The sequence below is a fragment of the Megalobrama amblycephala genome, linkage group LG10, assembly GCF_018812025.1.
Source record: "Megalobrama amblycephala isolate DHTTF-2021 linkage group LG10, ASM1881202v1, whole genome shotgun sequence".
NCBI lineage: Eukaryota > Metazoa > Chordata > Actinopteri > Cypriniformes > Xenocyprididae > Megalobrama > Megalobrama amblycephala.
The window spans coordinates 19,634,204-19,646,604 of record NC_063053.1 but is presented as its reverse complement, the minus strand read 5'-3'; the positions used below and the strand labels follow the sequence as shown (position 1 = coordinate 19,646,604).

The window sequence follows — 12,401 nt, the reverse complement described above, 5'->3', positions numbered from 1 at the left end:
ACGCTTATATTTTAGGTTTGCTCTGAAGCATCAGCTCTTTGAGCCTGATTACAACCTTTTGTAATCCCATGTTCAGGTTTAGGTTAAACCGTTAATCCTATTGTGGACACTATTTTATTGGTGCAGTGGTTCTTTCTTACGCACATGTTGGTTTTACTAATTTAATTTTTGGGATAATCATTATAATCCAAGGACAACGTCTGGATTACCACTGAAACGGTTAGTTAAGGACAGATTTTAAGACAAATATGTGGCATCAACACCCACTTAGACCTGTTATGCAAAGGATCTGACGTGCAAAGATAACGACACCCTAAAACTCTGTAACAAAGTAACAAAGTGGACAGTAAAAAAGTATTTCTACTTTGTTACTGTAATTAAGTATACTTTATAAGAGTATTTTTATTTCAGGAAAATGTTACTTATAATTCATTACATTCCAAAGCACAATATTGTAAGTTTTACTTTTTTTTTAATTGCTACATTCCATAAAAATATATGAATCGTTATTTCAAACTGAAGAAATTGCCACCCCCTCTCAGACACAAAAGCGATGTCCGATTTGTGAACGAGTTGATTCTTTCCAGTGAACCTGCTGAATTGGTTCAATATAACGCAAATTAATGCCAATGCATCTTCCCTACTGTTGTAACAGTTTCAAATGATATAAAACTAGCATTACTCTTAAAATGTTAACACATTTTGCCCCATGTGACGTCTGTACATTGTATTTTTATTTGTATACCATTTGTTGCCACATATTTAAACAAATTTTGTTTTCCCCATTTAAAATACTACATGGTATATTATTTAACTTGTTTGCACACTTGAATTATCAGTAACTTAAATCAGTATTTTAGTGTATTAACATTTAATGTTTTTATAGTGTATAATAAGTGTTGGTAATAAAATAAAAGGTTTGCTTATTTGCAATATTAAATGTATGCATTAATCTTTTTTATTAGTCTGATTAGTGCTGGCTAGAATAAATAGGGTTGATCAATCAGTACTTTTTACTTTTAATAGTCAAGTACATTAAAAATCAAGTAATTTGTACTTTTACATAAGTAAAACTAAAAATGAGTACTTTTACAGGAGTAATATTTGAATAGAGTATCTGTACTTTTACTCAAGTACTTGATTTGTGTACTTTGTCCACCACTGTCTATAAATACCCATTACATCAAGTAGTCATTAAGTGCTGTGAAACCTCAAATAGATTAATTAGCAGAAGTTATTACTCCCACACCTGCTTGTGATGTCATTAACGACAGTCCTATATTGTTGAACCAATGTGGTTCAAATGAGAGGTTACTAAGGTTTTGGGAAACAGCCGTGACTAGTTGGTTAGTTTCTCCAATGATGCATCGTAGCCTACTACGGTAGTTAATCAGCGAGTTACATCATTGTACAGGAAACACACCCCTGGTGTGGTCAGTGTTGGGTGACAATTTTTGAGATTTTGTATTGAGATTTTTGGTCAAACTGTTTGGAAGTTATAAGCAGCAAGAAAAACAGCAACAATTTTTCATATTCATAACAATCGCTGCGTCCCAATTCGCCTACTTATACTACGTCCTAAAAGTATGTACTGTTTTTGTAAAGAAAAAGTGCATACTTTTGAGTGTGTAGCAGAAGAGTATGCAAGCTTTGGGACATACTACCTCGTCATAATTGCGTCTTTAACGGACGTTCTGTCGCTTAGTTACGCAACCTGTAACTGTTTAAACTACCCTGTCAATCATCTTGTCACAGTTAAAATCCTCCACATTCAATTAAATTTAATTTCCTACCGTTTCGGAGAGAAATGTTGCTCTGCCAGTCATGGGTTTTTCATGCAATAACTCTCCTCATCTTTGCATAATGATGCATTTAGAAGTTAATGACCAAACGCATTTTTATAAAAGTTCACAATGCTGTTGCAGATGAAATATAATGTAGATAACATTTAATAAATATCTTTTCGTCAGGTTAGATACTGATTATTAATCACTCAAGCCCCTTTATCTTAACCGCACTGCTTAACCGTCGGTCTCGCACATCCGTCATGTTTGTAGTTTTTTACCACTTTGTACTCATATTTGTAGTTCTAATCGAATCCTCGTCCACAGCGCAATGTGTTATGGGCAATATTAGCGGTTAGAAGTGTGCACGGATCTGCACTTCCAATTCTAACCGGAAAAAGTAGACCATCCGGGTATCTTTGGAATACTCATTTCAACATACTACGATTTGGGACATACTAATTCTTTTTTCGAATACTATTTAGATAGTATGCGAATTCGGACGCAGCAACTGCCTCACGTCCATTTTTTGGCGTGTTGTTCATAGAATTTGTTCTCACATTAAATGAGAAAGGTTTGACGAATTGACTTGAATTCCATGTTTTCTTTGTGTTTTGTTTTTTTGTCAGCAGGGTCTGAGGATGTTCTGATTCAACTTTCATGAAAATTGGAACAATGGTCTAGGAGGAGTTTGAAAAAGTAGGTTTTTAAATAAAATCAAAATGGCACGACAGGACAGGAAGTTCAACCGACTATGACAAAAAAAGTGGTATCTCGGCATGACCCAAGTTTCATTAAAATAGGCAAAATTAATCAAATGCTATTAGAATTTTTTGAAATTTCATTATAATTGTTGACCACAAGGTGGCACAGCCCTGAAATTGTTTGAGTACCTTCAGGGCATGGTGCCGATGACACTTACCGAGTTTCGTAACAATACACCAATGCGTTCGTAAATGACATTTTATGACAAAATTCAAAATGGCTGATGCCCAAAATAGCAGATATGGGAAAAATGGGTATCGTTTGATTCAGCATGCTATACCAAATCTAAAGAGACCAATTTTGTGATTTTTTTTTTTTTTTTGGCCAAACCATTCGGAAGTTTTAAAGGTGCCATCGAACGTTTTTATAAGTCTAAGGTGTCCCCTGAATGTGTCTGTGAAGTTTCAGCTCAAAATACCCCATAGATTTTTTTTAAATTAAATTTTGAGGCATAATTAGAAATGCGCCGATTCAGGCTGCGGCCCCTTTAATTGCTCGCGCTCTCCTCCCCCTCCCGAGCTCTCGACTCTATCCTTGCATAAACAAAGTTCACACAGCTAATATAACCCTCAAAATGGATCTTTACAAAGTGTTCGTCATGCATGCTGCATGCATACATCGGATTATGTGAGTATTGTATTTATTTGGATGTTTACATTTCATTCTGAATGAGTTTGAGACTATGCTCCGTGGCTAACGGCTAATGCTACACTGTTGGAGAGATTTATAAAGAATGAAGTTGTGTTTATGAATTATACAGACTGCAAGTGTTTAAAAATGAAAATAGCGACGGCTCTTGTCTCCGTGAATCCAGTAAGAAACGATGGTAACTTTAACCACATTTAACAGTACATTAGCAACATGCTAACGAAACATTTAGAAAGACAGTTTACAAATATCACTAAAAATATCATGATATCATGGAACATTTCAGTTATTATCGCTCCATCTGCCATTTTTCGCTATTGTTCTTGTTTGCTTACCTAGTCTGATGATTCAGCTGTGCACAGATCCAGACGTTAATACTGCCTGCCCTTGTCTAATGCCTTGAACATGGGCTGGCATATGCAAATATTGGGAGCATACATAGTAATGAGCCCGACTGTTATGTAACTCAATATGTTATGTATTCAACTATGCCAAGGTAAATTAAATTTTTCATTCTAGGGCACCTTTAAGCAAAAAAAGCTATTTTTACATTTCTCCCGACCACTAGGTGTCACTGTGCCAAAACTGTGCAGGTACCCTCAGATCATGGTTGTAATAACACAGTTTATTCTGAATACGCTAAACCGTTGCACAGATATAGCCTCATGTTCATTTTGGCGTGCACTTTGTCAAATTTGTTCATGCGTTTTTCAAGAACCTTCAGTGCTTTCCCCCTAAATATTACAAAATGTATCATTAAAATTATTATTAGTTATTTGACTACACTTCTTACAGGAATGTCACAACTATAAGAGGATAAGAGAGGACAGGATTTTGAGATTCAGGGGTATTCCTACCATGAAGTCTTTCTCTGATCATCTGACTTTTCCCGCTCAGCTGCACAACATTTTCAGTTAAAGCAGCTCGATCCACCTGGAAATGAAGATCTCATGAACTTCTTGGCTATCATTTTTCTAAATTTATCAACTGAGAAGTGTTCGAGGTATAAATGCTCTTTTTTAACTCACAGAGTCTTGGAAGACATCCTCTACCAGCTGTTTGATGACTTTGTTAGGAGGAGGCAGGAGAGACGCTTTGTGGTGCGTTTCACACACCTCCAAGATGGTGTTCAGGTTGGCTCGCCGATGGGCCATGTCCTCACACATGCTCAGGAGAAGGCAATTCAGAGAGTCACTTAGCTGAATGGGCTAAACAAGCAGAAGACACATTTCCAGTATATTTTCAGATAAAAGGTGATGAAAGTTTAATGAAGCTGGCTTATTCTTCACTGGTACGGTTTGTTCACTCAATCTTACGGTCTTTACTTTCTTATTTCTTACTCGGATTTCTGTGAAACTGACCTGGTTTTGAGGGAGATGATAATCAACTGACCAATACAGAGTCATCCCAAGAGAATACACGATTATCTGGAAGAAACGACACAAATCATCAGTATCTCTTCTGTGAGTATTCAACAACTAAAGTGCAATTATATAAAAGGGTACTTTTGTAAAATAAATCCAACCCTCTACATTTAAACTACATTTCAGAGGACAGGGTTTTCAAACCAGGGGGCCGCAAGGGGGTCTGTGGAAAAAATGTCTAGAGAAACGGTAAATGAATAAATATTAAGATTTAAATAATAAATAAATAAATTAGATTAAAATAAGTAAAGAAATAAATTAGATTAAATACAAATATTAGTTATCTATTAAATAGATTATATTAAAATAAATAAATAAAAATGTTGCTTAATATAAAATTAGATTAAAATAAATAAAAAAATAAAAAAAATCAGTTCGAGCAACCTAAAGCAACTTGATTAATACTCACGAGCCCAGCAGTCTCAGACCTTAGCACATTTTTTTTCATTATCGGTCGTATTGATGTCGTTATTATTATAATTTTATTAGTATTATCGTATCAGTATTAGTAGTATGCAGAAACACTGAATGAGCAATAACATCAGGGTGTATGAAAATATCTTCTGTCGTTTTGTGGAAGGAGATTTTTTTTAAGCTGATTTGATTAGAAATGTATATTGACTAGTAAATGTTATATATATTTACTAGCCAATGACGATTCTGTTGCCAGTATGTTTGTAGAGGGACTTGGCAGATTTTGCAGGTTAAGTGTAAAATAACCTCCTGATGTCGCTAAATGAAACTGACCTTCTCCATGGCTAGCTTGGTGGAGATGGCACGGCCTTGCAGCATCTCTGGGGCTGTGAAGGCACACACCTCATCTGTCATTGCACAGTTCTTGAACGCCAGAGTCCCAGTCGCGGACAAGAGCAGTGATGCAGGAGTTATAATGTTGCAGATATTGTGACCTAGAAAAACAAACCCACGTTCATTTAATTTTGCATGGACTGCACTCTTCACCAGCAGGAAAAAAGAACTAACAGCAAGGTCAACATTTTACCTTTGTAGGAAAGGTCTACGAGTGATTCAGCCGAGCCCAGCAGGAGGGACCAAACCTCGTCCTCTTCCAGCGGTCCTCCTCTGGCTTCCAGAACCTCGGCGAGGGTCACAAACGTGCTGCTCATCCTGCGAAGTCGCGAGACAGATACCTGAGAAGGTGAAACACAAGCTAACTGGCTGATGGAGGAGGAGAGAAATCTGTTGAAAGAAGAGGATGGAGCCTAAACAAAGTGATCAGCAGGGACTTTGCTCTCATCACCAATGTTTCATAACAATATTATGTAATAAACATTATTTAGCATGTGTGATGCGTAAATCTAAATCTGTCTACAATTATCTATTTTTATCTTTTCCAACTATCAAAAGAACAAGCTTAGGCAAGAATGTGCCAACTGTTTTGCATAATCACTGGTGGAGGACACATAAAAATAAACTTCTTTCTATTTTTTTTATTTATTTACAGATCACTTTTAGAGAACAGAAAACTACAAACATACAGATTTTACTACATTTTTTATTTTCATTAGCAGTCGATCTGATGATCTCCCTAGTTCAATGTGCATAATACACAAATTATGCCAAATGTCAGTTTTTTCTCAATCTCAAATTTCTGTTTATGTATCTACTGTAATTCTAATTATCATCTAGATCTCCATTTCTCCTGCTACAATACTGAACAATACAGGGGTTTTCCTAAAGACTTTTCATTTATTCTAGTCTAGTGTGTCTAACTGTAACTACTCAAGACGGAAGCCAGGGGGAGACATTTCATATCAAGTGCATGTACATCCCTAAATTAATCAATAATATGCACTTCCCAAAAGAATGTTCCAGTTAGTAGTAGTACATACAACTCTACATACAAAACTACATAATGCACCAAAGAAATTAACTTCACTATACACACCTTTTTTGGTATATGAAAAAGGTAATTTAATAAATCAATAGAATAGTGACCTTTTCATTCTTTTAGCTAGTCTTTAGGGTTTAATTTTGCAGTGATTTATAAATGCATTAAAGGGATAGTTCACCCAAAAATGAAAACTTGATTTTTATCTGGTTACCCCCAGGGCATCCAAGATGTAAGTGACTTTGTTTCTTCAGTAGAACACAAACATTGATTTTTAACTCCAACCATTGCAGTCTGTCAGTAGTATAATGCATGTCAATGGGAACTTCGTCTATAAGAGTAAAAAAAAACATGCACAGACAAATTCAAATTAAACCCTGCAGCTCGCGATGACACATTGATGTCCTAAGACACAAAACGATCGGTTTGTGCGAGAAACCAAACAGTATTTATATCATTTTTTACCTCTAAAACACCACTATGTCCAACTGCCCTCCACATCCGGTTGGTGATGGCTCTAATGACATTTTTTGCAACCACACTCTTACTCTGCTAATTTCAACAGATTCAGGTAAAATGCTACACAGTTAAATTAATGGAACAGAGAGCAAATATAAAAATAAGCTTATTTCTTACATAGTTATATAAGCTTACATAGTTTATTTCAAAACCTTATGGTCAGTCTGTTGTTGTTTGGCTCTCTTGAAGCTTATTATGTTAAACTAGATCTAGAACTACAACAGGTCTAGGTGTCAATACAGGGAGATTACACAATAGTTAATTACATAAAACCTCTGTGGCAACAGGCTGTCTCAACACCTTTGTAAAAAAAAAATAAATAAATAAATAAAATACACCAAATGCAACAATCAAAAAATAGGTTATTTATGGATTTCTGATGTCGTTCACTGCCTCAGCAAGTCAGATCATACAGAACAACAAATATTTAGGCTAAACACACACACAAACAAAATGTGCCCCTGAAATAATGAGCTTGAACTCCAAAGAAGGTTAAGCAGGACCTGCAGATATGTAGGTCTGACTATTACAGGAAGCCTTGAGTTTCTTTTTGTGGCCTGTCAGAAATAGCATGCTTAATTTTGTCTTTTGTTGGAAAACATTTCATTAAACTTTGATAATGGCTTAATATTTGAAACTACTGAGAAGATAGTCATCAAACTACATTATATAAAATTCAACAGTCAAGTTTATAATACATATTACATCAGCATATGAGAGACAAAATGGATGACTGCAGGGACTCATCTGAAGATCACTCATTTAACAATTCATCTATTGGCAAAATTATGAAAAAGAGATCAGTCAAGAATAGAAAATTATTGAAAATACTCAAATCAGAAATGTCAGAATCAGAATGTGTAGTTTGTGCATAAAAAATATCTGTCAAAACCAACATATGTTGAGCGATGTTCACTAACCTGCCTAAGTTTTTCAATTGGATTGGCATTTATTCTCTTTAGCATGCAGTGTGAAATATTTCACTCAGTTCCCTTATCATTCCTATTCAATTTCAGCGAGTGAAGAACAAATTTATACTCGTGTGTTATGCATTATGCATGTTATCATCTCTGACAGACAGCATGCTGAAGCCTCTCAGGCCACCATTTTCTCCTTCTTCTTAGAAAGCGATAACACATTCAAAACATCCGGTAGTGTGGATTTTTTAGGAAATGCGCTGGACCTAAAGACTACCATGTATTGTGCATGTGATTTTTTGAGAGACATCAATGTTGTGATATTCAAATGATGTGGATTTGAAAACAGATAGATTGTATGAATGGTAATAATTATTTACAAGTATTCAGTGAAGTAATTGATGCTCATGAGTGTGTTATGTCAATGTTTTTAGTTCTAATATTCCAACCAACAACCAGCCTAAGTTTTTGACGGAAGTGATAATGTGCATAAGTGGACTATGTTTAATTTGGGAGTAATGTGCTAGAGGCATTCAAAATGCTTTTTGTGTAGTTCATTTATACTTATTTCACAGAATGAAGTTTATTTTGTGGCTTAAATTACATTACTCAGAGACTGACATGTTTAGCTTGTCAAAAATGTTACATTCAGCTGTCACAAATTCATTGATTTTTGAAAATCAAGTTCAGTTTTTACCAGGAAAGGAGTGGTTTGATGCATAAAGTTGTTTGTATTCTCTTATAACAAAAATATTTTATTTAAACCCATGAAAATGCAGATCCTGTTGTAAATAATAGTAAAAAAAAATTAGCTGATTTTGACTCATATATATATATTGATTCTATATCATCAAAATAAGTTTAAGCTCTCTTAGACCACCAGTATAGGAACCTTAACATGTAAAATCTCATGGACTAAGAGAGAAAAAGACACTAAATTCTCACTGCATTCCAACAGTAATCAAATCTGAGGATATTCCAAAAAACAACGTAGCCTTTGTGCACAAATGCAGACAGGAGCACTGGTTAAATAAATAAACTTAATATATAAGGAAAATAAGAGTGAATTTTCTTATATCTTTCTTTTTGCAATGTGTTCTGATCGAGAAGTTCAAGGCCTTCCCTGGCTAAATAAACAGTCTGAGATATACAGTACATACATTAATCACAGCTCAGCACTCTAGCTTTTTAATAGCTTTACCAATTTAGCTGACCAAGTCATGGCAGCAGCATTTATCACTTACAAACAGAATATGTTGTTTAACCCTACCATACAACTTCATGAATTTTAAATCAAGACAGATTCATATATTCACACAAATTAAAGCTACTAAGCGTGATCTATAATCTTAGGAATATTAATAGATTTTACCTTCTAGCATTCAGTCTAAGGTCCTGATCTCCCTCTGATGCCTTCAGTCCCAGTGCACACACTTTAATCCTGTGGATCACTACATGTTTCATTTACCTTATATTACCAAGCACCACATGTGACCCAGCCTCTGCTCCAGCATACTGCACTACTGTACAAACATACAAAAATGCATTTACTGATAAACTACTCACGTCTAATCACTAAGAAGCAACTGATGTCTGTGGGCCCTTGAAACTTTTTGCAAATTGAACTATTCTTAGACTACAGCTAAGAGCTCAATTGGATTAGATGAGCAGCGACAGAAGAGGATGAAGGAGTCTTCAGGAACATTTTTTACTTAAGCTGTGGTCCTTTTATGTATATATTTGAATATGTAGCATTTCCACTGATGTACTTTATTCCTCCCTTACGATGAATTCACAGAAGAATTATGATTCTTTTTCACCACACCTCATATTGTGTTATATAACATTATAGAAATTACATTTAAAACATTTTTGGAATAAAATGGCTCTTAATAAAAAGACCCTTTTGTCTTGCTAATGCTATAGCATGTAAATACACATAATTAAACAGTTTCACACGTTTTGCTTACTTTTACATCTTGACTGGAACTGATACACATAAAATACATATATAAATAAGTGGTATTACCTAATCTCATATTTCATCTCAAGCTCCTCTGCCTCTCTCTTGTCTCCTTGATAAACAAACACTCTAAATTTTGAAAAAACTTTATTAGGTGCCACAACTGTGGACAATCCTCTTTTTTTTTTTTTGTTAAACAGATAAATAAATTTTCACGCAATGAATATTGAAGAGATTTATGATTATTTCACATTTTGTTTAGATGACCATAGTTTTAATTTTTTTTAAATCATATATATATAGTCAAACCAAAAATTATTCAGACCTTTTTTTATATTTTTACATTTATGTAAGTGAGGATAGCAAAAACTTTGACATATTATACCCAAAAATTCTTCATACAATGGACTACCAGTAAAATTGATAAAAATTTGGAACCAAAAATGATTCAGACACTTTGACCTGACCATGTTTTGCTTAAGTGTTATCTGACATAATTAAGATTAATGTTTTCTGACACAGTTTACCTCTTGTCATATTTTATTACCATTTTTTAGACTATAGTTAATAAACTGTAGGAATGAAATGTTCTACAATGTCTGAAAAAAATGTTGGTTTTACTGTATATATATATGAAGAGTTTCGTTGCAAAACGAGATAACTCCTTTTTTTAATTTTTCAAAAATCTTGTTTTTGGGTTGTGCATTCCAATTAATATCAATTCAACTGCAGTTAGTTTGTTTTGATTTAAACCTTCATAACTTAAAAAATACAGCTAAGTAGCACCATAAAACAAAATAATAACATGATAACATAATAATAAACATGTTTTGACAAAAATTTTAAAAACGGAGTTATCTCGTTTTGCAACGAAACTCTTCATATATATATATATATATATATATATATATATATATATAATGTTCTTAAAATAAGCATTTTTATAAAGCTTGTGTGTTTATGTTCAGTTATTTCACTTTAATAGCAATGAAAAGGACCTGGCATTAAAGTGAAATAAAAATGCTCATTTTAGAAGAAATTTTCAGATGGCACTTAGAGGCTTTTGCATCATATATATATATATATATATATATATATATATATATATATATATGGGAAAAGGGTAGGCTAAATTGATCAATATATCCTTAAAATTATGCAGATGGAACATAGATTCATATTCATATATATATATGAATCTAAGTTCCATCTGCATAATTTTAAGGATATATTGATCAATTTAGCCTACCCTTTTCCCATATAGATATATATATATATATATATATATATATATATATATATATATATATATATATATATGTATATGTATATATACAGTACAGTCCAAAAGTTTGGAACCACTAAGATTTTTAAAGTTTTTAAAATAAGTTTCGTCTGCTCACCAAGGCTACATTTATTTAATTAAAAATACAGTAAAAAACAGTAATATTGTGAAATATTATTACAATTTAAAATAACTGTGTACTATTTAAATATATTTGACAAAGTAATTTATTCCTGTGATGCAAAGCTGAATTTTCAGCATCGTTACTCCAGTCTTCAGTGTCACATGATCCTTCAGAAATCATTCTAATATGCTGATTTGCTGCTCAAAAAACATTTATGATTATTTTCAATGTTGAAAACATTTGTGTACTTTTTTTTTCAGGATTCCTTGATGAATAGAAAGTTCAAAAGAACAGCATTTATCTGAAATACAAAGCTTCTGTAGCATTATACACTACCGTTCAAAAGTTTGGGGTCAGTAAGAATTTTTATTTTTATTTTTTTGAAAAGAAATTAAAGAAATGAATACTTTTATTCAGCAAGGATGCATTAAATCAATCAAAAGTGGCAGTAAAGACATTTATAATGTTACAAAAGATTAGATTTCAGATAAACACTGTTCTTTTGAACTTTCTATTCATCAAATAATCCTGAAAAAAAATATTGTACACAAATATTTTGTACAATTGTACACATTAAATGTTTCTTGAGCAGCAGATCAGCATATTAGAATGATTTCTGAAGGATCATGTGACACTGAAGACTGGAGTAATGATGCTGAAAATTCAGCTTTGCCATCACAGGAATAAATTACTTTGTGAAATATATTCAAATAGAAAACAGTTATTTTAAATTGTAATAATATTTCACAATATTACTGTTTTTTACTGTATTTTTAATTAAATAGCTAAATGTAGCCTTGGTGAGCAGACGAAACTTCTTTTAAAAACATTAAAAATCTTAGTGGTTCCAAATTTTATATATATATATATTTATATATTACAATGGATTTTCACATTTTAAGAATATTTTAAAGTTTCTATCTATATATCTATATCTATATCCTTAAAATTATGCACAACAGAATTCAGATCAATATCTTGTAACTGTGGATCCTAATCAGATACTAGATTGTCTTTGGAATTTGCCTGTAGATTGAGAGATAGACAAACAGACAAAGAAAGAAAGAAAGAAAGAAAGAAAGAAAGAAAGAAAGAAAGAAAGAAAACCTATCTATGAATAGAC

At 33.1% G+C, this 12,401-nt stretch overlaps 1 protein-coding gene and 1 long non-coding RNA gene across 4 annotated transcripts in view; one reads left to right on the top strand and one right to left on the bottom strand.

Moving 5' to 3' along the window:
- The window catches only part of ptpn20 (protein tyrosine phosphatase non-receptor type 20), a 38,873-nt gene extending 33,118 nt beyond the window's left edge, over positions 1 to 5,755 (bottom strand). For all 3 annotated transcript variants that reach the window (XM_048205255.1, XM_048205257.1, XM_048205256.1), the window contains exons 1-5: positions 5,622 to 5,755; positions 5,369 to 5,529; positions 4,559 to 4,624; positions 4,226 to 4,405; positions 4,055 to 4,130 (exon numbers count right to left, since the gene is read on the bottom strand). In XM_048205255.1, the coding sequence (XP_048061212.1) occupies positions 4,055 to 4,130; positions 4,226 to 4,405; positions 4,559 to 4,624; positions 5,369 to 5,529; positions 5,622 to 5,745 (607 nt within the window). In that variant the 5' untranslated portion in view covers positions 5,746 to 5,755. The remainder of the gene's footprint in view (positions 1 to 4,054; positions 4,131 to 4,225; positions 4,406 to 4,558; positions 4,625 to 5,368; positions 5,530 to 5,621) is intronic.
- On the top strand, positions 723 to 5,768 carry LOC125277049. The gene is made up of 4 exons (XR_007186800.1): positions 723 to 2,483; positions 4,228 to 4,450; positions 4,570 to 4,660; positions 5,630 to 5,768. It is a non-coding gene; the product is annotated as an uncharacterized LOC125277049 (long non-coding RNA).
- The last annotated feature ends 6,633 nt before the right edge of the window (positions 5,769 to 12,401 follow it).